The 26607-nt window shown below is 40.2% G+C and overlaps 1 protein-coding gene across 3 annotated transcripts in view; it reads left to right on the forward strand.

Annotated features, from left to right (window-relative positions):
- Positions 1-26607, forward strand: part of zfyve26 (zinc finger, FYVE domain containing 26) — a 73579-nt gene continuing 46972 nt past the window's right edge. For 2 of the 3 annotated variants that reach the window (XM_015351170.2, XM_015351172.2), the window contains exons 1-16: positions 1-161; positions 2679-2952; positions 3513-3588; positions 4026-4109; positions 5219-5759; positions 8319-8449; positions 9265-9429; positions 10443-10531; positions 11983-12134; positions 12858-13061; positions 13968-14576; positions 17380-17454; positions 18361-18512; positions 23143-23335; positions 24005-24268; positions 24917-25036. In XM_015351170.2, coding sequence (XP_015206656.2) covers positions 2759-2952; positions 3513-3588; positions 4026-4109; positions 5219-5759; positions 8319-8449; positions 9265-9429; positions 10443-10531; positions 11983-12134; positions 12858-13061; positions 13968-14576; positions 17380-17454; positions 18361-18512; positions 23143-23335; positions 24005-24268; positions 24917-25036 — 3049 coding nt within the window. In that variant the 5' untranslated portion in view covers positions 1-161; positions 2679-2758. The remainder of the gene's footprint in view (positions 162-2678; positions 2953-3512; positions 3589-4025; positions 4110-5218; positions 5760-8318; positions 8450-9264; positions 9430-10442; positions 10532-11982; positions 12135-12857; positions 13062-13967; positions 14577-17379; positions 17455-18360; positions 18513-23142; positions 23336-24004; positions 24269-24916; positions 25037-26607) is intronic. The other variant, XM_015351171.2, reaches the window with a different exon arrangement.

Consider the following 26607-nt stretch of genomic DNA (forward strand, 5'->3'; position numbering starts at 1 on the left):
TGTCACATGACCACCACTTCAACATGGATACCTTCCTGAGAAAATAACAGGGAAGAGGAGCAACTTCACGTCAAATTCATGTGAAAACAACCACCGCCGATCGAAAACTGGTTGTATTATACCCCAGGACTTGTGTGTGTAAAGGCACACTGCGCAGGGAGGTAGTGGCAGGATTTGTTTTATATTTTGAATGTGGTTTGAGTGATCCCTTGAACAGAGTTAATCTTCCCGTTCTAGTAAATGACGACTGACTTACTATTTACATTACTGTGATTGGGCAAATCCTTATCTAATATCTTACAGTTCTCTATGTTTTCTTGTAATTTAAGATAAAAGTCTTTTATTGAACGGGATTTCCTCAGAGTAATTACTGTACGGTTTTGTTGCGCAGTAGGACTGAAATGAAGTAAATATATTTTGTATGAGCGTCTTAATAATTACATGGAGAAACCCTAATTGAATTTTACTTGGAATTTCTAATTCAATTGTAATTTAAAGTTATCTTTTAATGCTTGGATTGTTCTGTCTTAACGGCTGCAATGATCTACTTTTTTTTGTCTAGGTCGGCTTTGTGTTTTGATAAATTGTTCTCGACTGATAGAAGAATTTGGACTTTGGATGTCTAATTTATTGGGGGTGGGCTTGTGTCTTAACTGTTTCATACGAATCTGATGCTTAATTTAATCTGATATAGTGGGCGAGTATTTCAGTTAAGAACATTCCACGATATATTTCTGTAGTATTTGTACATGCAAAAGTTGTGTTCAGTTTCTGTTTGATTTTGTTTTTGAGGTACTGTTGTGCATTTTTCTGATCTTTCATGCTTGCCGATTTTATCAGGTACTAATTTTTAGCTCACGCGTTGTTCCAATGATTTGTGTTACAAAACAATTCGAAACAGAACCGTCAGTATATAATGCATGGTGCTCAGGTACAAAAGCAAATCACATTAATAACGAGTATTGAAACAGAAAGCAATCTACGCTTCTTGTGTGTTGGATTATGTGTAATTATTAAAATATTAATCGAAAATATGTATTGGATGTCAGGTTGGTTTCATCAGCTTTCAGTAGGACTGAGATCCGGGATTGTTATAGTCAGGAAGGTTTCTCATGTTTCCATATCAACAAGTCCATTTTTAAAATTGTTAAAATGATGTGGCCAGTGCAGGTATTTCTAAGATCTGTATGTGTATATAAAAAAAGCATTACTACTGAGGTAAAACATTGGAGATTTGTTTTCCTTTTTAGGTCTAATAAGTGCACATTTGGAGTCAAATAATATCCACCGTATTTGTGACTGTGAGCCTGCTACCCGGAATTCCCTGCTCAGCTGAAGTGGTCTGTTTTATAGAGCAAATCAATATAGAGAGAAGACACTCAACTTCTACATTCTATTAATTTGTCAGCCCAAATTACAAACCTAAGAGGTATTTTTGTAATTACAGGTCAGAGAGCTCAGGGACTGTACAATGAGTTGGGATTTCTCCCTATGTTAAGATCACTTTATTGGCCATATACAATTCTTGTATTAGGAGTTTGTCTTTTTGCATACCCCAACTTGCTCTCCGTGAGACACACAGACAGGGAGAGAGAAGCTTGGGGTCAGAGTGCTGGGTCAGCCATTTATATTGAGTCCTTGGAGCAGCTGGGGGTTAAGGGCCTTGGTTAGGTTGCTCAGTGGAGTAGGATTCCTGTGCCGGCCGCGAGATATGAACCGGCAACCTTCCAATAACAGGCGCAGATCCTTAGCCACCGATCCACCACACTGCACCACCCCAAACAAAGTTAACAAAGTTATTATATTTCTGAAGCACATTATATATTTTTTCTTGTCTTTAAAAAGGAATTCATAATTGTAAAAGACATAAAAGTCTGAACTGTGAACAGGATAAGCAGTAAGAGAGTTCCCATGAAGCACCTCTTCAGTTCTTGTTAGTGTAGCCTTTTGAGCCTCAGACAGAAGCTCAATTTATAAAGGATTTACTGCTAGACTCTTACAAGTTAAGTTTACAAATCAATGTCAAATGCTCCATTAGTGAAGGTGTTGAGCCCCGTGACTAGGATTTCCATGCATCAATTAGTAGACTGCCCCCGAAGGATGGTGAGCCTTAATTGTACAGAGATCTCTTGGCAAAATAGCAACTTGATGGGAACTTTCTGGCTAGCAGTAAGACTGAGAGATGCACTTCTGCTTCATTTGATGCTGGCTTTCCTCTTTGGCACTGTGGACAGCACAAGGTGAATGGATCTGACAGGTGTTTACAGAGCATATCTGCAGGTCTTCATTCTTATGTTTCCAGTTCTGGATGTAAACCTGCTTGGATGTATAATAAGAAATAGTTAATTTCAGATTTATGAAGACAATGGTGCTCTAACTTGTAAAGATTTGCAAAGATATATAAACAACAAACTAGTAAAGTGGAACAATGGTTATCACACTTCGAAGTGTACCACTGTCATTCTAAATCACTTTCCTTTGTTCTTTTGAAGACAAAATGCATGAAAAATGCAATTTGTTCTGTTCAACTTGGACTCCATTTAAGAGTCTTCATGATTTTATTGTGTATCCATAAGAAAGTTAAGTAGAATTAGGTATTAAATAATGTAGCACTGTTGCAAAAAACACAGCTACAAAGAGTGTACTGTCCTCAAAAGTCTTTGCTCTTCTCTTTCTAGGTGATGTATCTGCTGTGCTGCTCCAGTGCTGTATAGCCCATTCCCCCTGATGCTGTCCTGCGCCACGCTGCGAAAGATAAATGTCAGCTGGACACCCTATCGGGAGGGAGGGAGAGACCTCCCAGGAGAAGCTGTTTGAGTTCTTCAGGGCATGCCTCTTGCAGGGGGAGTGGGAGCTGGCACAGGCGTGCGTGCCCCAGCTGAAGGAGTGGCAGGGTGGCCCGCAGGTGGAAGAGCTTTTGCAGGCCATAACTGCCTGCCCTTACCAGCTGAGGTAGATGGAAGTGGGTCCTTTCAGTTTGGGAAGCTTCTATTTCCTGTGCTACAGATTGCATACTTTGTTCAGAAATTTTGGAAAATATATATATTTTCATTAGCTTTGCTGTGCATTCTACTATACCTGTTACTAAAATATTCCAAACATTTTAATCACAATTGTTTTGATATTTAAATTTTCATACTGTGTGTCATATATCAGCTGGGAAGTGGAATGAGAAATAAGTAGAAAATTATTTATTTTGGGCTAGGCAAACAACAGTTCAATTGTTAAACAAAGGCCTGGAAAAGTGTGTTTAAAAAAGGTCAACTTAATGCCAGGCTGTGTGTTTCCACTATTGCAGTTCCTAGCACTTGAAGACAGTGCTGTATGGTGTTGCAATAGGAAGACTGTACATTCTGAACACAATCCTTATGGTTTCTGAGCCATAGCAAAAATCATCACAAAATACACAGATCTAGTGGATTAAAATATCAAAGCTATTTAGGCTAAATACACTGGACAGGAAAGATAGTGAGATGAACATTTTATTTACTGTTTTGGTTTTCTTTTTTTAGATGGGAGACAGTTGGCAGCCCACATCGCCTCGCTTGGTTGTGGCTCCTGGTGCTCGAGAAGTGGTCACAAGAACGGGTAATTTGTAGTTGCTTTATCCTTCAGCAATTTATGTGTTATTGTTTTAATATTCAAGTTTAAGCCCTTGGACCCTTTAAGGTCTCTAAAATAGACTGTTTTTCTGGACTGATTAATTCAATCTTACTATAAAGCATTCTGGGTGAAATGCAGGATTAGTTTTATACTCCTGTGACATGCACAGAGTTTGGTGTTTTTCACAAGAATTATACTATGTAAAGAAAATAAAGAATTACATATTAAAATAATAGGTTTTTGATGTGTTGCAGCCTAGTTCTTCTGTGATAGAGGAAACGTGTGTCAGTAAGGGTGACTGTTGTTTCTAGGACACAAGGAATCAAAAAAGGATTAAGTGCAAGACAGAAATCAACTCTAAAACTAATATGAATTGCATTTGATGGTTTTGTTATTCATTCTCTCCCAATACTTGGCTTTAGATCCCAGTGATCGCCAGAAGTGAGCTGGAGTTCTTGCTGCTTTTGGAAGAGCTTGAAGACACAGTTCCAAAAAGTGTGCTTAAGGTCTCTCCCTCCTTCAAATACCAATCAGAGAAATTATGACAATATTTTCATCTTCAGTATGTCTGTAATTTAGTTAGTAATTTCTAGTATTCTCTATTTATGTTTTCATCCTTTAGCCACCCTTGTGCATATTAGTAGCTAGTTATGTAAAATTACTGCTTATTTCCTTTTCTAAAAAACGTGTCATGCAAGTATGTTTCCTTAAAGTTGTAGTGAAAAATGTGTGGGTTTGCACATTTCAGAACAGTCTTTTTAATAAGCCTGAGCATCACCTTATAGCTGCCATTAGGAATGCTGAAACTGTACAACAGCATTATTGCAATAAAGATGTTAGTGAATTACCTTGTTTCAGATATTTGCGTGCATGATAACTGCAGATACATTCTAATTGCATCACTGTCAGTGTGTCACCTTAGTTTTTGCATTTCAAGTGGTCTGTTCTTAGCCTTTTGGATTTTTCTGGGATCCTAGTTATTTCAGGTTATTCCCTTCTTGGGGAAGACTGCACGGTCCTCTTCCTTTTAGGTTGCTCTTCACTTGTTTCTACTGCCACACTTACTAAATTGTCTTTTCAGAGTCAAAATAGAGTCTTTTCTATTAATTCATTAATCACCAGACACTGGAGTATTCAACACTTCATGTATTCAATAACTCTATGTCACCCAATTCTTAATTTCCACTTCACTAAATAGCATTTACTTTAACACATCCATCCACTAATTCACCGTAGTGCCTTCCTTAAACTCACATTTATGGTCCTGATACAGTAGCCAGTTTGTTGTTGAACGTGACAAATGAACAACCAAGCAACCTTTCTGTATAGCCTATTTTCTCAAACCTATTTTTTCTATTTTCTCAAGCACTCCTAGCTAGCTTAGTTCCACAAGCTTGTAAGCCAGCTTTCTTTCAAAGATACCAAGTGTCTGTCCTCAACTGTTTATAACGTGAGTGGCTCACACATTCATACAGCCACAAACTTGGTCTTGCTTTTAATGCGGCTTTGAGATGTCTTGTTCAGTCGTGTGCTGTATAAGATAAATTTATACCAGCTAACGCTTCTGACTAAAGGTGTTACTGCCACCTAAAACCTGAGTTTCTTTCCTTTGCAGGAGCTGTACAAAGCCTTCTTACACAGTCACAGCTCTGGCCTCCCTAGAGAGAAGAAGAAGGAAATGTCTCCCCAGAATCTCAGCCAGGATGTGCTCTCGTGTCTGTGGAACTTACTGGTGAATAAGCCAAGGCTAGCCCAAGCACTCGCTGCCTGTCTGTTAGCTGATGGCACGGATTGTGCCATGATGGAATACAGCGCTTGTCTGCAGAAAATGTTCACAGATTTCCTGCTGCAGGCTGTGGGCAGCCTGAGGAGCCCGGGGACAGGTGATGGGACAGCGCAGCAGAGGCACACAGCTGAACAGATCTATTCGGTTCTGTCTGTGCTGCCCTACGAACCCGAGAGGCAGAGCAGGGAGCAGCAGCAGTTGTGCGAGGCCCTTTGGGAGGCCAGCTGGGGCCAGGACTCGTTCTTGCTGGAGGAGCGGGTTCTGAGCTGCCTTCTTCGGCCCCGCTGTCACGGCCTGGTCGTTCTGTACAGCTCAGTGGCCACTGTGCGTCGGAAGGGGAAGCTGCTGCAGGATTTGCATTCAGCCCAAGGTTTGCCCATCTTCCTGTTCCACACAGTGCGCCTTCTTGTGGTAAAAGGGCACACGCCATTTGCCCAAGTGAGAAACCTATAGCCATTACAGGCAGAAATTGAATTATGAATCTAAATGACTCACATCTCTATGAAAAAATAGAAAAGAAGTTAACATTAATGCTTTATTTATTCACTTTATATGTAATCTTTTAGTATTAAGATTCATTTTTCAAAAATACAATTTTTAAATGCTAAGTAAATTTGAGAAAGTTAGTTTTAAGGCACAGTATATTTACATTACAAACTTCTGCACTCTTCCAGCTACAAGTGTGTGTAACCTCAGATTGCAAGGTGTGTGCCACAGGGATCTGTTTTAGGCTCTTTGATCTTCTTGATCAATATCAACTATATCAATATTCTGATATAAATTACTGCGTTTAGCTAGTAGCTACATTTACAGACGATACAAAAATAGGTAAGTGGCCAAAATAGAAATGGTGGCAAGGAAATATCAAAGAGAGAAAATCAAAGATTGGAAACACATGGCAAATTAAATTTAACATTGATAAATACATAGTGATCCATACTGGCAGCATCGGCACTGCTGGAAGTTACACATGAAAGGGATCTGGGGGTTTGTCGAAGTTTCCTCATCAGTATTACACAGGGAAGCAATAAAAATGGCAACAGTGATAAGTGATAAAAAGTATGCAATTTAAATTCTGGGCAACTATGCTTAATATTTACAATGCATTAGTAAGACTTCACTATGAATATTGTGTTCAGTTGTGGTCTTTCTTCTACAAGAACATTATTATGGTCACAGAATCCAAAGAAGAGCGACAAGGATGATTCCTGGTCTGAGCAAATTGTCATAAACAGGTTTAAGGAAGCTAAATGTCTTCAGTCTAGAAACAAAGGAGATTAATTTGATTCAAGTATACTGATCCTAAGGCCCTGAGAATTACACATTAGTGTTGAAAGTGGGTGTCACAATAGGAATTTGTTTAAAATAGGAATAGGAAATAATTTTTACACAGAGTTGTGGAACAGTTCCACAGATAACTAGGTAGCTGAGGTCCAAACTGATAACTTTAAAATGGATAAAATGACCTCAGCTCAATTACATTTTTTCTTGCACGTTCTCTTGTTTGTGTTTTGTGATCATATGTTCAGGAGTCTATAAAACTGACTATATCAGTTTTGAATGCCTCAGGAAAGTCCCATTTTATTCTTCTAAAATTTTTCAATTTCATTTATTGGTGGTGGTGGAGGGGAGTCCCCATTACCTGTAAAGCACTTTGAGTGGAGTGTCCAGAAAAGCACTATATAAGTGTAAGCAATGATGATGATGATGATTATTATTAACTTGTCAGAGTATAATATTGCTTTGAGCATTTGATTGTTTTTTTTCTAGACTGATTCCAAAGTAGCAAATAATTAAAAGAGACCAGAAGGGAGTTTCTGCTGGGTACAGAGCCAGTGATATAATGCAGGTCCTAAGTTGGGGTATAAAATGTAAAGATTTAGTATTTATACCCCAATGTTTAGTTTTGCTTTTTTCAAAGCACATTAGTTTACTCACTTTAATCACTTTACGTACCTAGGTTTCGGCAGGAAGTGTGATGATGTAGTTGGTGCTAAAATGCTTATTTAACAGCTTTGTTAAAAAATGGTTATCCAGTAGAAACAGGAACTGTTTTTCTTGTACCTACAATAAATGCAGATTGTCTCCAATGTCAAAGCCTTGTTAATGTTATTACACAATCTTAAGCTGAGCTGTGTTTTCCTGCTAACCAGAATTGTTAGTCTAAAGACCCTTCGTGAGATTGTGAAATTGGTTCCTGAACAGTAAGTGCAATAAACCAATTAACACTCATTTGAACTGAAAATAGTTACTTTGAAATTGGAAGCTATCTGAAGGAGTGACAAACTTCGTTTGTCCCCAGCTGTCTTATTTTACCAGGGTGAATTTGTTCTGGGATTTCTGGTTGACCTGGCTATTATTAGATATCGCATAGAGAGTTGTAAAGAAGACTCCTGTTACAGAAGAGTTTGATTCATTTGAGATTTTCATTGATGCCAGGTGTTGAGCAACTAAAGCTGATTAAACTGACCAAGTACAGTAATAGTGTTACTTAACTCATTGAGCACTTTATTAAGAACTCATGTACATACTGAAGATGACAGTCAAGTGAGAATTATTGTGCACCTCACATGGCTTATTCAGAAGAACCAGCACCTCATTAAACCTTAAAATGCTGTGACCACTGTGCAATTGGAGTTTGTTTTCCATATGTACTGTATGTTTGTGTGGTGAGAAATGTGTTTCTTTGTAATAAAAGGGCAAATAGCTCCTTTACAGAAGTTCCATTACTAGGCCCCGTAAGTTCCCCTTGCTTTGCATTGTTCTAGTCACCACAATCATAACAAGAAACTGAATTAATGTTATCAACAATGTGGTACACAGGTTTATAAATTAATTTCTTCAAAAAATAAACCTTCATTAAAAATGCCATTTTCTATCACAAGCTAGACAATGCTGTGAGTTCCTTGTTTCTGCTCTATATTGTCAGATTCCAAAGAGCTGTATGAAGCGGAGAAGGGGCTGCTGGGATTGTTCTCTCACTGTGATCGCACCTCTGCCTGGCAAACAATTTACTTTGACTGTCACAGCAGTGGCAAACACTTTCTGGAACAGGTCTTGGTAGGTTTCACATGACCGCTGGGATTATAGAAGGCGGTTTCGTTGTTGAGAGACTAGCCTGGCACTATGCTGCCGTTTGCACATTTTTGAGTTCATGCTTTTTTACTTGTTTACACTTTCATTTCCCTCTGAGTTACACCTGATTAACAGCACCAACTTCAGTTTTATACTGCTCTGATACCTCTGTGATTGAACATGGTTGGGTGTCGATTCTGTGATTGGTGGATTATTGTTTCTGAATCTTGGCAAGGAGATTGTGCAATGTTTATTTGTTGAAGGTGTTTTATAGCCACTTTCAAAAAGGAGAACAGCTGGAAATGTTTCTTTACCTCCTTGTAAACTCACTTGACTTCTGAAAATGTCAGCTTATATCACTCCTTTACTGCCTTTACACATCATCCTCTGGAGCGCTGTCTCTCGTTTTTTGCTAGTGAATTTTAATTAGTAATTAATTTTAATCTAGTGAAGATTAATTAATTTAATTTCTTTCTTAGGTACAAGTAATAGGTTTATTCCATGCTGAAAAGAAAAGAAAGAAAACATGTTTTGGCTAAAGTAATTTCTTTATTAATGAAACTAATTAACTAATTTCTTTATTAAATGCTTTTTAATTGTTATATTCCCCAGTCTGCTGTGCTGTAGGTATTATATGAGATATGCAGTAAAGTGTTGTTTGCCCAGTAGTTGTCTGGACAGCTTCTTGACTTTAATTATGTCCTCCTGAACCTTACCCATTTAAAATTAAGGCTGTGATCCCAGTGGTTGGTTCAGGTGGAAAGCGTCAATACTGATGGATACTTTCCTTTTGTGTCTAGTTAACAGCACTAAGCTTGATCAAGAGAGAAGACTTTTCCAGTCTAGACCAGCTCCTGAAGCAGGAGTTCCAGCCTCTTTCACGGCTCCTGCTGCTGCTAGGATGGACACACTGTCAGAGTGTGGAGTCTGCGAAGACACTGCTGTGTATTCTCCATGAGAACAAGGTTTGCACTGAAGTTGAGCAAAATTGAAATTATTTTTCACCTGTCCTTTTAACAAAATAGTTTGAATACATTTCAGGATATTTTGTTTCTTTGTTGTTTCAAGTTATACATTTGATTTATGCTGCTTTGTCTGTGTTAGTTGGTTTTGACGGTCTGGCTGAGTAATTCGACAAGAAAAAAACAAAAAACATGAGAAGCTTCTCGGAGGCCTTTGGAGAGAATTTTGAGGAAGCATGTTAACGTTGTAATATAGCAGAAGTACTTCATCATATCTGTGGTATGGCTTCCCCCTTGTCAAGTGATTCAGATTAGAATCCATTGTTACCCTTACCTCACCACTCGAAAAATTAATTTGTGCCCTTTTCCCCACATGAACCAAAGGTATCATTATTGGTACCTCAGCGTGAGAATCCTGATACACAGGGCTCTGTGGGTCTGTGCTTGCACCATTTTGTGCTTTTTGTCCTAGTGCTGTTGTGTTATGTTTGTGAAGGCTGTTCATCTAAGTGGGACTGAGTAAACTCAAAGTAAGCTCAGGAATTGCTTGCTTTAGCTTTGGAGTCAGTAGACCTGGTCCCATATGACTGATTTGTCTGCATGAGTTCTAGGTCTCTTCGAAGCCCCAGTCTCTGAAGAGTTGGGAGTTGCTATTCAGTTGTATCCATTAAGCCAATAATGAGGTGATTGAGTTAGTTAAGCACTGAGTGGCAGTGAAGGCCTGCAGACCAGGAATTCCCATGCTTGCTTCAGCTCCTTGTTCTGGCAGCGAGGAGTCTCACAAGCTAAAACTACTAGGTTTGACTGGTATTTTAAAGGCCTGTATGTTTTTGGTATTCCAGAGCTGACTTTACTCACTCAGAAGACAATATGCATAGCATTATTCCTTAGTATTGGGCAGTAATGCATAGCCCAGTGAAGGCTGTAGAAAATTTAGTCATGCATCATTTTCACTGGCTCTATGCACTGACACTCTGCCTTGAGTGTGACTGTGGTCATATGTGCTCTTTCTCCAGAACCTGTACTGTGATTCCATGCTGAAGGAGTTCGGAGATGGGCTTTCCGTACAGCTGGGCATTCTTGAATGGTGCTCAGAAAACAGCAAGTGAGTCCTCTGCTGCTCTGCCCCACTACTCTCTTTAGCTGCATTTCTGGGCTGTTAAAAAAGCAATCATTCTTTCACTATGAGAGCTCTAGACTCATTGCATTGAGCATTGGGTGTGTTGGAAATTCACCAACAGCCATGTCACTTTCAAACTCACAACTGGCAGCCCACTGAAGCTAAGCAGATGTGAGCCTGATCAGGACCTGGATGGGAGACCTGGGAAAAACTAAGGTTGCTGCTGGGAGACATGTTAGTGGGGCCAGGAGGGGGCGCTCACCCTGCGGTCTGTGTGGGGTCCTAATGCCCCAGTACATTGACGGGGACACTATACTGTAAAAAGGCGTCGTCCTTCGGATGAGACATTAAACTGAGGTCCTGACTCTCTGTGGTCATTACAAATCCCAGGGTGTTTCTCAAAAAAAGATTATGGGTGTAACCCCGGCTTCTAGGCCAGATTTCCCATTTGGCCCTTATCAATCATGAACCCAATCCAGGTGGGTTCTGCAAGTGGTGGTGGAGGGGAGTCCCCATTACCTCTAAAGCGCTTTTAGTGAAGTGTCCAGAAAAGTGTTATGTAAGTGTAAGCAAATATAATTATAATTAAATTCTCCTGTTATCTCTTTTCTTTTTTAAATTTAGAATTGCCAATTACTTTGTACATGAAGTATGCCGTCTGAACTGGTTTTTATGTATTTCATTTTGCAACATACAGGGAGAATTAGGACATTATTTAGGACATTGGGCTTACCCACCCACCATTAACCCAGTTATTTTTTAACATGTCACAAGCAACACAGCCCCATACCTGAATGTCTAACTCTATATGGAGGAGAGACATGGTGCTCACAAGCACTGCAATGCCTCTTTTGCTGAGAGCCTACATAGCCTTGGCTGACCAATCCCACCCTACCCTACCTTATACATGGATAGGGTATCCTGGATGGACTCTTATACAGTTGCAAGAAAAAGTTTGTGAACCTTTGGAATTAACTGGATTTCTGCATTAATTACTCATAACAATGTGGTCTGATCTTCAACTAAATCACAATAATAGACAAACAATCTGCTTAAACCATTTTTATGAGTAATTAATGCAGAAATCCAGTTAATTCCAAACTGGGTTCACAAACTTTCTTGCAACTGTTGATGCAAATGTCTGCATTCTAACCCAGAGGGATCACATGATTGATGGCTCAGCAGGGGCTATATTCCAACTATTTATAGTGAAATTAAAATTCAGACTACTGCAGTGATCTCTTTCAGCATAGCACAAGTGGAAATGACCACTTTAAAGAAATTTAACTACAAAATTAGAACTCCTACCTTTTAGTTAAATTAGCCTTATTCTTTACAAGTTTCTCTCTTTTAATAGGAACTATAGTAACACGCAAAATACATATGTGAGAACATCTGTGTTTCATGACAGTTGTGCGGTGTCCTTGTGTTTATAGCAGCATTCCAGGAAAAGAGACCCTTCAGCTCCTGCATAGCCTGGACTGCCACTCCGCTCTGTTCATCCTACATTCCCTCACCAGCCTGCCTGCACTGCAAGAGGGCCAGGTCCTGGATTTGCTGCAGGGCCTGTCAGAACCTCACAGTTCTGGTCAGAAAATCTCTCTTCTTTAGCTGAAACACAGAAAACTGATAATTGAGGTCCAGGGAGGCTCCCCGAGGCTCACACTCCAGCAGGGCTTCTCATGCTCATATACTCATATTCAGTACTAAAATCGGCGCAGTTGCCTGATTGAATTCTTTATCAGAAAACAGAGAGCTTGACATCAAGTTCACTACCTACTTATTAAAAGAAGAGTAAGTGATCAGTGCTGCAGGAGCGCTGGGAATGTCTGGGATGGAAACCAGAAGCTCAGTAGTCCTAGAACTGAACATCAGCCTTGTCAATTTCTTTGCCTCAGGGCTAAGAACACAGAAGGATTAGGAGTTTAATTCTGATACTTTGAAATCGTATGTTAGACAGACGTTGGTTCAGACTCCTCCAAGTATTGGAGTCTACAGTTTAACATACAATTTAAATTGTTGTTTGATAAAGATTTCATGTGTATCACAGAAGAGTGTGTATGGTTGATTCATGACTGGACATGTACAATCTACTTTGCTCTAACTTAGTTCCATTTAAAAGGAAAAAAAACTACAATTCCTCACTCTTACTAATTGTTACACAATAGAATTTAGGACATCATTCCAAGACATGTAAACCATGATTGTATTTATTATGAATGAAATTTGTTATCTTGGTCCACGTTCAACGTGAAACAGTCTCGTTCAAGTGGGACTATACCAGTAATGTTTTTCATTTTCATTCATGCAGGACAGTCAGACACCCTAAGCTGTGCCAGTGTGGTTGCACGTCGAAATGTGGTGCTATTCCAGGGTTTCTGTGCCATGAAGTATGCCATCTATGCCCTCTGTGCCAATGCACACAGGTACCTGTGCTGCCAGGTGTGTACAGACTGGTGTTCGGAGGTGCAGTCAGAGGAATCTTGGCCATGCCAGGATCACATCAGTGCTCAAGGTACCATCACTCTTTATCCCCTTAACATACACTCATCTTCTTCTGCATTGTCTGTAACCAGTGGAAACTGAATGTACAGTAGTTGTGTGTAATATTGTACTAAATCAACTGTGTGTTGATTTATTTGTGTGGAAAATGTGTTTCTGGGTAAACTCATAGGCACAGAGGAAATTGTTTAAAACAAATATCACTGTAAAACCCACTAAGGTTGGATTATACAATATCTAAAAAGTTATGAAATTATTTTTTTGTCACATTTTTAAAATAAAATTGCAAGGACAAAATAATTTCTTATTTTTACTATTAGAACCAATATTGCTTTAATTTGCAGCTTTTTAAAATGTTTGTTGAAAACGTACATTTATACATTTGCCCACTGCCTTACTATGAACAGCAGAAAAAGCAAACACAGTTATAATAATAATAATAATTGCTTACACTTATATAGCGCTTTTCTGGACACTCCACTCAAAACGCTTTACAGGTAATGGGGACTCCCCTCCACCACCATCACCAATGTGCAGCATCCACCTGGATGATGCAACGGCAGCCATAGTGCGCCAGAACGCTCACCACACATCAGCTATCAGTGAGGAGGAGAGCAGAGTAATGAATTGGGTAGGAAGGCTTTGTGAGCTATGGTGAGGGCTGAATTTAAAAAGCAAGTGAAACTTATTGGATTGTACTTCCTCAGGTGTTACTACAACCATAGTTTTTCCATCCATAGTCAATACCCTGACAATTGGGAAGCATTGTTAATTTTGCATTGCATTGTTTGGTTACAAAAAAGTTCATATTTAAATACAGTTTTGTGGGCAGCATATTAATGCCAAATTTTGAGAGACATTGGGCAGTATGAGCATTAATGTAATAATGTGCATATTCTTCCCCTTTTCTGCATCCCAGGAAAACCTCTGCTTTTTCAGGACTATGTCTCTAAGTGCCAGAGCTGTCTGGATGCTGTTCCAGACATCTTTCGGCTGGAGCTCTTGGAGAACATTTATTCACTGCTGTTTTTATGTGACGATAACGTTGGCATGGAAAAGATAGAGAAGTTGTGTGACGTGCATAAGGGGAATCTAGGGGAGAAGAAGATCCAGCCGACTTCACTGGGAAGGAATGGGGAGCACAGTTCACATCTTGCAGACAGCTTTGGGGGTGGCAGAAATGAAGAGGAGACAGCCAGTGACTCAGCACAGCAGAGTAAAGTACAGACCCAGGGCCAGAATTTCAGATACTTGAATCTAAAGCAGTTTATCACAGGGGCCAATGGTTTTTTAGCCAATGAAGTGACGATGGAAATCTTTCTGGAAATGCTGAAGGAGAATCTTAAGGGAATTAATAGCAATATCCTGTTGGAGGACAACAAGATGCTGGCCAGAGAAACGGAGTTCGCTGAATGCCTGAACTGTTCCATCACCATGGAAACCTTTGACTCTCGCTTCAAGAGGCTGTCCCAGCATGTTTCCGAGGCTCAGTGGAGATTTCAGATTGTCACCAGCAACAAGACTCATGGTAAGGACATTAGAATATTTGGGGGAAGTGTTTTGTAGTCAGAATATCTTAAGCAAGACTCTTTGTTAACTTGACCTATGAACAGTTGAGATGGAGTGAGGTGGTTTACTTCTTATATTGCTAAGAATTGGACACTTTCATGGAGTCCAGTACCTGCCATGTTCTCTGAGGGCTATGAGTTGCCCAAAACCACTGCACAGTTAATTGTTTAATGTGTGTGAAAAGTAAAGTATCAACACTTCAATGTAAGTTTCAATGTTTGTTCAAATTTATTATCCATTATTATTCCATGTTGGTTTGGTGTTACATGTGTAGTGTCCTCTCACGAGGCACCAGTTATGTAGGGGTTTGGGCATTTACTGGGACAATTATTAATTGTGGCAGTAAATCACGAAATTGATAAAAGAATCAATTTCGTGATTTACTGCCACAATTAATAATTGCCTTAGAATCCAACCATGCGATATAAGTCAAACAACGCACACACACAGGTACTAATACACAAGGATACATTTATTAATACATAGAATATGCATGTAAACCTAACAGATCTTATCATGAGGGTTATCAGAAAACAAAAGATGTATATATTCATTCAGTTACGAAGAGTTACATATACCAAGAGGACATAAGTTCGGTATATCATTCATTTAGACCGTTTCGTAAATGAACTTGGTTATAACTTCTACATTAGATACTCAAAACAAGTACATAACTCTTAGGAATTAAATTGATATCAACTGGTTGGGATAACAATTGAATTCTCGAGCAGTAATGCAGTGAAGTTGAATACTCATCCAATCTTTGGGGATTCAGATCTCCTGCGGGCACAAACAAACACTTGCAGGCTTGTTGCTGTCCAATCCGCGCTCTCTGGCTCCGTGCCAGGCTGTGCTGTTCGGCTTGCGACGGTGCGATGCTGATGCTCACTGACCGGCTAGTTAGTGTTGGCTTTAACTAGCAAAGTTTGTGCACAGGAGAAAAGATGACTGTGGGTCCCAGCAGGTCAGGAAGAGGACCGGTTCGTTCCTGATGAAGCTAGTTCTGAATACTGATTCAGCTGTCCACAGTTCCGACCTGTTCACGAGGCTTGCTGCTGGTGCTAACCTCAGGTAGATCCTCAGATGCACCACAGAGATGAAGAGAGAGATGGTGCCTCATTTGGGAAATGTATCGGCGAGGCTTATTAATAAGGCAGAATTAAGTGTTGCTGTGCTTTCCCAAATGAGGCCTCATCTCTCTCTTCATCTCTGTGGTGCAGCCACAGAGAAGCTATTCATGCAGGCTGATTTAAAGATGTTTTCTTTTGATAAGGGACAGCTCCCAAAGGGGGATGCACTTAGCTAAGCCTGGCTATCATGATCAATGGTCATCCATTGGCGCCTATCTGTCTAGGGAGTGCCAGATGGACATCTGGACTGCATTCCTAAGTGTCAGGAGTAAGTGACTCATATCTCACCTTGATCAACCAATCAGGGACTGGTAGGGCCGAGTAACCCACGTGGGACTCTGATGCCCATGGAACTTTCAGCCAATCAACGAGCTGAAGTTCCTCCAGGTAAAAACAGGCAACACAGAGGGCCTGAGAGACTTCTGTGGACTTTTCTAAAGGGAATTAAAAGGAGAATTCCAGGGCAGGACGGCCCAGGAGCAGAAGGCTCCCAAGGGCAGGACATTCTCGCAGCGCACCTCCTGACCATCCTGAGACTCAGCCCGGACAACCACGGAACGGCCAGTGTGTCCGAGTGCAAGAACTTTCCTTTGTTCTAAGAGTCTAGAGCGGAGGTGGCCAGAGAGTAACCAGAGGATCCACCAGAGGTTAGCACCAGCAGCAAGCTTCGTGAACAGGTCGGAACTGTGGACAGCTGAATCACTATTCAGAACTAGCGCTTCATCAGGAATGAACCGGTCTTCTTCCTGACCTGCTGGGACCCACAGTCATCTTTTTTCCTGTGCACAAACTGTGCTAATTAAAGCCAACACTAACTAGCCGGTCAGTGAGCATCAGCAGCGCAGTGTCGCAAGCCGCACAGCACAGCCTGCCACAGAGCCAGAGAGCGCGGATTGGACAGCAACAGCCTGCCACTGTTTCTTTGAGTCCGCAGGAGATCTGAATCCCCAGAGATTGGATGAGTATTCAACTTCACTGCATTACTGCTTGAGAATTCAATTGTTATCCCAACCAGTTGATATCAGTTTAATTCCTAAGAGTTATGTACTTGTTTTGACTATTTAATGTAGAAGTTATAACCAAGTTCATTTACGAAACGGTCTAAATGAGTGATATACTTAACGTATGTCCTCTTGATATATGTAACTCTTTGTAACTGACTGAATATATATCTTTTGTTTTCTAATAACCCTCATGATAAGATCTGTTAGGTTTACATGCATATTCTATGTATTAATAAATGTATCCTCGTGGATTAGTACCTGTGTGTGTGCGTTGTTTGAGTTATATCGCATGGTTGGATTCTAAAGCCATCAAAAGAATCAATTTTGTGATTTACTGCTACAATTAATAATTGTCCCCGTAAATGCCCAAACCCTACAGAACTGGTGCCTTCAGAGAGCACACTACAGAAAGCACAGCAACACTTAATTCTGTCTTATTAACAAGCATTGCCGCTACACGTGCATCTCCTTGAAAAATACAGGTTCTTCAGATTAATTTGTATAGGTTACAACACTTTTTATTTATCTAACATTGTTTATACAGGGTTGTTACGTACACCTTATATGCAGTAAATGAAATATTGAAATGTTTTCATCACTGTGCTGTGTGGTTGATTGTGTTTTGCAGAAGGGCAGGTCTGTGATATGCAGAAATCGCTTGCGGTGTCTGTCAGGCATGGCAGCATGAAAAGGAGAGTGGCAGGTAGGCACAGCGCTGTTCAGGCTGAATGGCAAGTGCTCCACAGACTTCTACTCCCATCAGAACCAGTACAGTATTCATACTGAATTGTTAGGAATTATTCTTGATTATCAGATCTCTCTGAGCAGGGAACAACTTAATGACTAGTGATTGCTTTTGTTATAAATGTGGAAAATGGAATTGCTAAGAAACATATGATCAAAATTAAATAAGTGCTTTTGTTTAAAAATATGTAGTTTTTTTGCTATTCTTTAGGACAAAACTTTGTTATTCATGGGAGAAAGTAACCACCTGCTCTGAAGAACCTGCATTCCTCTGTAATTAACACTGAGACACTATTCACTACTGTGATATTGGTACACAGTTTTACCTGTTGCTATAACTGGGTGCTATCTGTATGGAGTTTATATGTTGTCACTGTGTTTGCATTAGTTTCCTTTGGGTGCTTTGGGTTCCTGCCACGGTTTCAAAACTGAAAGATAGCAGATAGCACCCAGGTCCAGAATTGAACCCACCGTGCTACCATGACACCCACATTGGTTTAATATGTTGTCTATATTATATGTAGTCATAATGTATATTAGTACAGAGTGAAAAAGTGATTAGGGTTAGGGACTTATAACTGAGCAATGTAATTAACCTAAAGTGCTTCAGTAAAATACACAACTATATAAATGGGTGTAAATCTAAGTCACTTTGGATAAAAGTGTTAGTGAAATAAGTTATAGTAATAATTTTGTGTTGTTGCTATTTGAGCCCTATACAAGTAGTAGAAAATTAATAAATTGTATAAATGATAGTTGAGAAGAGAATGTGCTGTGGTGGGACTGTTAGTCAGCATGTTGCCAGAGGAAGTTCTCTAGCTGAACGCCTGTTTATCTCAACCCCCTGTGTCTGTTCTCCTCCCAGTTGGAAGTGCTGTTGATACTGCCAGTCAGAGAGAGCCAGAGGAAACTGCCCTGGACACCCATCAGAGCCTGCTGGTTCCCATGATGCTCTCACCACCAGACTCTCTACTGGTTTCCTGCATCCTGAGGAGCAACTTTGCAGAGGGACACCAGGTACTGTGGTGTCTTGGAAAAGAAATGAAGAAACATGGTAGAAGCACTCGTACTGACATGTCCTGGACATTGGGCATGGACCAGAAAATGTCTGCACAAGTGTCTGTCTGTGTGGTATATATGGAATGCATCTTTACTGGTTCAGGAGGCTGCAATGACAAACTATTTTTTTAGGTTGGCAGAGTCTCCCAATGTAGTGCCAATTTATTTTTAGCTTCAACTCAGATCAGCCAACCACATTCATTTATGCTGTGGCATGAGGTCAGAAATGGAGTCAGGATTCAACAAAAGCACAAGGTGAGAATACTAGAATAGCTGGCAAAAAAGAAGAAACGATTTTTACAAAAACATACCATTATACAGATGCTCCCAGAACATGTAAAACTGTAGTCTATCTTCCCCCTCACAGATAGAACAGAGCAGGAGAGGAGTTTATTGCCATATGGACATGTACATTAGAATTCGTATTCACGCCGATCTCTCAGGTCATACACAGAACAGCAGACAGCACAGTAAGACAACACCACACAATAGAGACAAACATAATAAATAGTAACAACCAGAACAATAAATACGCTGTAGAGAACAATAAATATGTGGTAGTGAAAAACAACAAAAACATAGTAGTCAATGCATAGTGGAGAGGTCCTACTGCAGGAGAGTAGAAGCTGTGTTTAAGCCTAGTGGTCCATGCTTTAATGGTGCAAGAAAAAAAATATATCCCATGTTTTTACCTCCTTTGGAGCCTCTGTAAGAGCAGCTGTATATCCACAAAAGGCTAGCCTGACTCATCTAAAGACCTGGAGGAAACTGAAATGTATAAGCTATTGCAGTGGTTCTCAAAGTTTTTGGACCAAGTACCACCCCTGATCAAACCAAAGCATCCAAGTACCACCTACAAGTCATCTTCTCATAGGAACCACAGAAAATCTCAATGACCAACATGAGCACGCACCCACACACACACATATCATACACATATAATAAAAAATAGCACTGAGCACTTACCATTTCAGTGAGAGGGGTGAGCCTGTTTAGTCAAGCAAAGCAGATGTGAATTCATTGGTTTAGCCTTGATACAATTCACAACTTTGACAGCAGAGTCTAACAGATTTTAACAGATGCTGCAGTGCGTCCACTTAATATCTGGAGCAACCTCTCTAATTTGTGTAACTACACTGCTGTGTCTGCCTGTTATCGCTCTAGCACTGTCTGTACAAACGCCGACGCATTTTTTCCAGTCGATGCCATTCTCTTCGATAAATTCATTCAGAAGCTGAAATATATGCTCTCCTGTAGTTCTTGTTGGTAGCGGCTTACGGAACAGAAAGTCCTCATTGGAGGTGCCCTCAAACTCATATCTAACGTAAACGAGCAAATTTCCCCAAATCAACGGCATCTACAGACTCATCTAATTGCAGTGAAAAGCATCTGCTCATCTTAATGTGCTCCATCGGCGTACTTTTGACTTCATCTGCCATATCAATAAATCTAAGAGTGACTGTATCATTTGAAAGGGGCAGCAGGTCGAGCAGTTTAGCAGCTTTTTCTCCACACAATACATCAGCTCTTTTGCCAATGGTAAACAAAGTTCTTTACAAATAGTGTGGGGCTTACCTGCTTTAGCAATCCGCAAGCTTAAATTTTTCCCTTGCTTTCATTTCCGGAGTCCGTCTCAGAAGTTAAAATAAGTTTTTATTTAATGCGCAAGGGAGCGAAACACAGAGATGCTCGGTGTATTTTTCTCAAATTAAATTAGAACAGTCCTTAAATATTTTTCTGTTTTCTATCACACTTTCCTGTGCCAACAAGATTGGTATTGTTCCAAAAATCATGCACATTCTCCTACCTCCCTATTTGCTGGAGATTTTTTTAAATACAGTTAGCCACTTACATTTGTAGCACACATTCCTATACAATGGTATAGAATTACATAGTAGCTCAAGTACTTGTGTCCACTCAAGTATTAGCGCGCACTGTATCGTAATACGTAGCCTGTGTATTTGACACATAAATTCATTTTATTAAAATAGAAAATATGAAAACCCGTCCCAATTTTTCAGTGCACACAACAAATTTCCAGGGTCATCTGGTATACCACCTGCGGGCGCTCTGCGTACCAGCAGTGGTACGTGTACCATAGTTTGAGAACCATGGGGCTATTACAATTGAATTTTGAATTTGCCCGCTTCAAAAAAGCTGATCTAATTGGTCAAAATCGCTGTCATTCATCGTATTTTCAGCCAACCTCTCATGTCCATCTTATCAATCCGCAATCTTCATGCGGCTTTCCTGTGTTGTAACAAAGCGCACAATCGTTGTCATCTGTTCGATTCTACTCATGTTGGGTGTAGAATCTAAAATTATTGAGTTGTACTTAGCTGATTTGGGCATCGTAAGAGTTTTGTGCTGAATCTGGGAAGCTAGCATTGCTATGATTTCATTTTGAATTCCTTTACCCACGTGTGTTTCTTTAGAAGTTACTCTGCTAATTTTAAGATCACTGTATTGGCCATATACAATTTCTTGTATTGGGAATTTCTTTTCGCATACCCCAACTTACTTTCCATGAGACTAATTTGTTCAGCCATAACATTATCAAAAAGGCCAATCATCTCTATCAGTTTCAGAAATTGCCATTATTGTGCTCAAACAGTCTGTCTACCACGGAATGCTATATTTTGCATGGCCATTGCTCTTACTAGTCTTACCAGATGTTGCAACACTTGCTGCCAATGCATTGTTTCAGCTAATATTTTCAGTTGATTTTGCACATCTACAGTGTTAAGAGATGCCAACCTTGTGTCCAGCTCTTTCCATTTATGAAAACATTCTATATGCTCATTCAACTTTTCGTGGGCGCTCAAGATGCTTGACAAATTTTTCACGTCTTTGACACCGTCTTTTGCCAGAGCTGATTTTCTCTCACTTTCACGAAAAAGTCTACAACAAAAGCAAAACATAACATCCTTGCTAACTGAATAAATGAGCTATGGCCTCTCCAGTTTCTCACCATTTGCTAAAGTCCAACTATAATGACAAGTGGAAAATTTTCTTTGTCCGCTGTCCCTGGGAAAATCAAATCTTTTGACTTGGTGTGGTCCCTTCTGTATCAAAATATCTCGAAGTCCTTGGTTAATTGTTGCCGGCCACTTATCATTTTCCTCAGCTTGTAACGTTAGCGGCTCGTGGGTCTCTGTTTTGGACAAGACGCAATTACTGTCTGTATCAGTGATTTGATGATGTGATGTTGACAGATTATCATCCGTGCTAACTGAGTCTGACTCTGAGGCAATGTATTTTAAGAATGAGCCTTTCTGTTTGTGGAGTGCCTGCTCTTTTAACAGTCTACTCTTTTTGCATTCACAGTTGGACAGTTTTGGTCATTTTGACATGCTGCTCTTTGCTTTGCACACGAAAAATCTCTCCAATTGATCGAAATTGGTGCCAGTGCCACAGACTCAGGGGTGGGAGGCACAAGCCAGGACTGATGTATTCCTTGGCCATTTGGAGTGATCAGAGAGAGCTTGTAGAATGACGTGGTCTGCAGTCAAGTTTCTAATAAGTCGCAGAATAGTTTGAAATGGTACTGTAACGAACAGCCGACATACAGGTTGTATGAGCCGATTATAGCGCGGTGCTGTCACTGCCCTCCCCTGCACATAGAAGAGAAGCTAGCCACTTGGGCTAATGGAGGTCTCCTTTAGCTCAATCGGCAAGTTCCCTGTTGAGTGACCCTGGGGGCCTGGGTTCGATCCCATGCGGTGAGGGATGAACTGGGGCGGAACCCGAGCTTGTTACAGTACATTTAGCCGCCCTTGCTCAAATGCTGCTTCAGGCAATTGCCTAGTTCGCCTATGGACAAGCTGGCACTGCCTATAATCCAGTTGCCATAATTCTTTGTAGTCATGTATGGTAGTATTTCTGTACCATACAGTGATACCACTAGTGAGGACACTTTCTGTGGTGCTGCAGTAAAAGTTCATGAGTAGCTGCTTCCCCATACCACATTTCTTTACGAACCACAGAAAGTGCAAGTGCTTTTGTGCCTTTTTCAGACTGGCTATAGTTTTGTGAAACCAAGCCAAGTTGATGGAGATCTGCTGACCAAGGAATCTGAAACAGCTGACATTTTCCACTGCTGTACCCTCAGTGCTGATCATGTTGTGACTCCCTCAGGGTCTCCTAAAGTCCACAATGGGTTCTTTTGTCTTGTAGACGTTCAGGGCCATATTGTTGTCAAGGCACCATCTGGTAAGATGCTCCACCTCACCTCAGACACTTGGGACTCTGGTCTAGTTTCTCATGATGTCTATGTTTATGAGGAATTATGTACACAGAGAATTTCAACAAATAATTCAGTGGTTGGACATTTTATATGTCATTTTTTTTATTTTCCCAGATAGTGTTCCAGGAAATTTCATTACCTTCTCCAGACTGCCATGTTTGTATAAGTGTTAATCTTTTACATTTGTGGTCTGTCGCGGTTTTTTTGTTCTGAAAAGGTGACCGGGATATAAAAGCATTCATTGAATTTGTTGAGTTTCAAATTTTAAAGCTTTCCTCTGAGTAACCTCAGGTGCTTTTTATGTCAGGTTTTTATAACCAGTGCTGGTCCATTAACCCGTAGGTGGCTCAGATGTTTGGCCTGGAGTCGTCAGTGTGTTACGGGGAGCTGTTGTTCATGGAGCGGTACCAGCAGGTTCTGGATGAGTTGGCCCAGGTGGAGCAGAAGATCGAGAGCCAGACAGCAGAGGGCTCAGGGCGCAGGGTCAGTAGTGGGCGTTCCACCCTGCAGGCCATCGGCAGTGCCGCTGCAGCTGGTAAAACCATACTCTTCACTACATTTTTACTACTTTTAAACTTCAAATATTTCTGGTAAGAAATAAGAAACAATAGTACTTGATGTTACTACCTGTTGTCTTGTTGGTGGCGGCATCTTACTGTTATGTTGCAGAGATGATCAGTGGTCATGGTCTGTAGAATTGTGGAACATTTCTCATACAGTCTGAGTAAGGGAGCCTGAGTGAGACAGTCTGGGTAGAAAATGCTTTAAGGAGACAAGTTGAGGACTGGCTCACTGGTGTTCAATGGCTAGTGATTGTTCAGGGGACAGCAGAGATTCATACGATTACTGTAGTACCATAAGGATGTGCATTAGAACCACTTAATTAGATAATTTAGATTGTGGTGTAGTTTGTAAACTTGTCAATATAGGATTATGCCAAAATAGGATTAATAAACACTTTAGAAGCTATAAAGGAAATTCAGAACAATTTAGACAGAACTTAAGTCTTAATACCAATTGAAGGATGCTACAAGTTTCCAAGAAGAAACAAAGAAGTTTTTGTTCTAGATTTAGACATTTAGTTTCTATAATATTAAGGAAACACATGGCAGAAAACTGTTTTTCAGACCAGATTCCATAATGCCAAAAGGAATTTCCAGCTATGACATCTGTTCCTGAATGTTTTCTTGGGTGCTCTGTGCAGGCATGGTGTTCTACTCCATTTCGGATGTGGCGGACAAGCTGCTGAGCTCCCCTGGGAAGCAGCTGCCCACCCTGCAGGAGAGCTACTGGCTGAACAACATGGTCCTGGAAGCCAAAAGCCCCCTCAGGGGGCCGCTTGATGAGCTGAGCTCGCCGGGCATGGCAGCCTTTGACCTGGCTTGCACTCAGTGCCAGCTGTGGAAGACCTCCAAGCAACTCCTGGAGATAGCAGACAGGCGGCTACACAGCAGCCTGGAGAGCAGAGGTATACACTGGCTCTTCCAAAAACAAGAGCAAGCTAAAATCTTCTCTTGGAGCATTGAGGTTCTCAAATGACCAAATTTTGTTTGTAACTTGTTGAATTTGACCATTTTGTTTATGGTCCGTTTTCCTTTTCCAGTGTCAAGAATATTTATTTACAAACGAAGAATTCATTCATGGTTAACAGTTTATCCATGATGTCAGTACTTTTAAGCAAATCTTTGTATCTGTACAACTGTGCATTATAATTTAACCACAGTTATTCACTGTGACTTCAAAAACAAATAATGTATTTTTCTTTCATCTGTGTACTTAAAATTCATATATTTACTCCAGAAAAATAAATAATTTTGTCCTGTTTTGCTATTGGACCTTTTCACATTCTGGATGAAAGTTTTTAAGGCTTAATAGACGAGCAAAAGTGTCATTGTCCAGGTATATATCCTGAGAATTCACCTGGTGATGCCCAGAGTGGCTCAGCACAATCATTTGGGCTTGTGTTCACATTCACAACACAGACTGCACTGGGGTAAATGGAAATGATGCTCTTTACTAAGCCATAAAATCCTGACATAAATGTCCTCCTGCCTCAGAAAAACGTCTGTCATGGCAGGAGTTCACATTGTTATATTTTGCTTGTTAACTAATGCAGGACTGAAAGCCGATCACACTGTCACCCACCCTGAAGGGCTCAGAGGGTTCCCAGCAGTGCTGCAGCAGATTGGTAAAATCCTCAATCACACACCTACTGCTAAAGGTCAGGCAAAATTGGGTAAGTCTGGGAATGGCCAGTCTCAAAGTTTCACAGCTGAGCCCATCGGAGAACAGTTTGTATGTCCCCCCTCACCTTTAATTTTGTTGTGCCCTGTCTATCACTGATGAAAAGAAGCAAAATTAAAGTTTTGGAGTGGTCTAGTCAAAGTCCAGACCTAAACCCAATAGAGATGTTGTGGCAGGACCTGAAATGAGCAGTTCGTGTGCGAAGACCTGCCAGTGTTTCTGAATTAAAGCAGTTCTGTGAAAGAAAGAGTGGACTAAAATGCCCCCATGGTGATGTGAAAGAATTATAGGAAGCGTTTGGTTGCAGTTCTAGTAAGGTGGCGCAACCAGTTATTAAGTGTAAGGGGGCAATTACTTTTTCACACAGAGTGTTGGAAAACTTTGTTTATCTAATAAATAATAATAATAAAGTGTTATTTGTTCACTCAGGTTTCCTTTATCTAATACTAGATTTTGTCTAAAGATCTGAAAACATCCAGTGTGACAAATATGCAGTAATAGAGGAAATCAGGAAGGAAGCAAATACTTTTTCAGAGTACTGTATGTGGTCTTTGGCAAACTTCAGACAGGCACCAATGTCCTCTGTTGAGAGCAGTGGTTTTCTCCCTGCTATCCTCCCATGAACACTATTTTCTATTGTTATGTACAAAAATAACATACAATCATCTTATACAAAGATGTATCAACAAATGGGCATCTAAAAAAATCTCAACTAGTCACACTATATCAAATTTAAAATATGTTTTTGCAGGTTTCTCCCCACATCACCTGCAGTGCTAAAACAAAATGGGTAGTCAGCTTTAGACTCCAGACTCCCCAGCCGCAACCCCTTACCAGACAGATCTCCCTTACCATTAGCCTTTCAAGGCCTCCATGAACACTATTCTTGTTCAGTCATTTTCTAATAGTTGATTAGTTGGGAGTGATTACATTAGGCGAGACAAGAGTTTTCTGCAGTTCCTTGGTGTTGCTTGTTGTTCTTTTAACTTCCTTGGTGATTTTCTGGTTGGTTCTTGGAGAGATTTGGGTAGGACAAATGCTCCTGGGTAGAGTCACTATTGCATTAAATTTTCTCCTTTTGTAGACTGTCTGTCTGACAGTGGATTGGTGGAGCCCCATATTCTTAGAAATGGTTTTGTAACAATTTCCGGACTGATGAGTATCATTAACTCTTTTTCTGAGGTCTTCATAGATTTCCTTAGATTATGGCATGATTTATTTCCACACACCTGTATGGTGAAGACCAACCTCACTCTTTCTGGTCTTTATATACTGTAGGGTGGGGCCTTTGAAACTCAGCTCCCAATATCTACCTAATTATATAAACAGCTTATCCTAATTATTATTATGAAACTAGGGATTCACCTACTTTGTCATATCCCCTGTACCTTAATTACTTAACTTTGTTTCTTACTTTGAAACAAATCTCATTTTGCTTTAAGAGACATGTAATCTGTTACATATATGATATATGATATGCCCATGAAAACTGTTTTTATTTCAAGAAGGCTATTGTTTTAAAATTGTTACATTTCCATATTTATCTTTGAGGTTCTTAAACTT

This window comes from Lepisosteus oculatus, chromosome 8 (genome assembly GCF_040954835.1).
Source record: "Lepisosteus oculatus isolate fLepOcu1 chromosome 8, fLepOcu1.hap2, whole genome shotgun sequence".
Taxonomy (NCBI): Eukaryota; Metazoa; Chordata; class Actinopteri; order Semionotiformes; family Lepisosteidae; genus Lepisosteus; species Lepisosteus oculatus.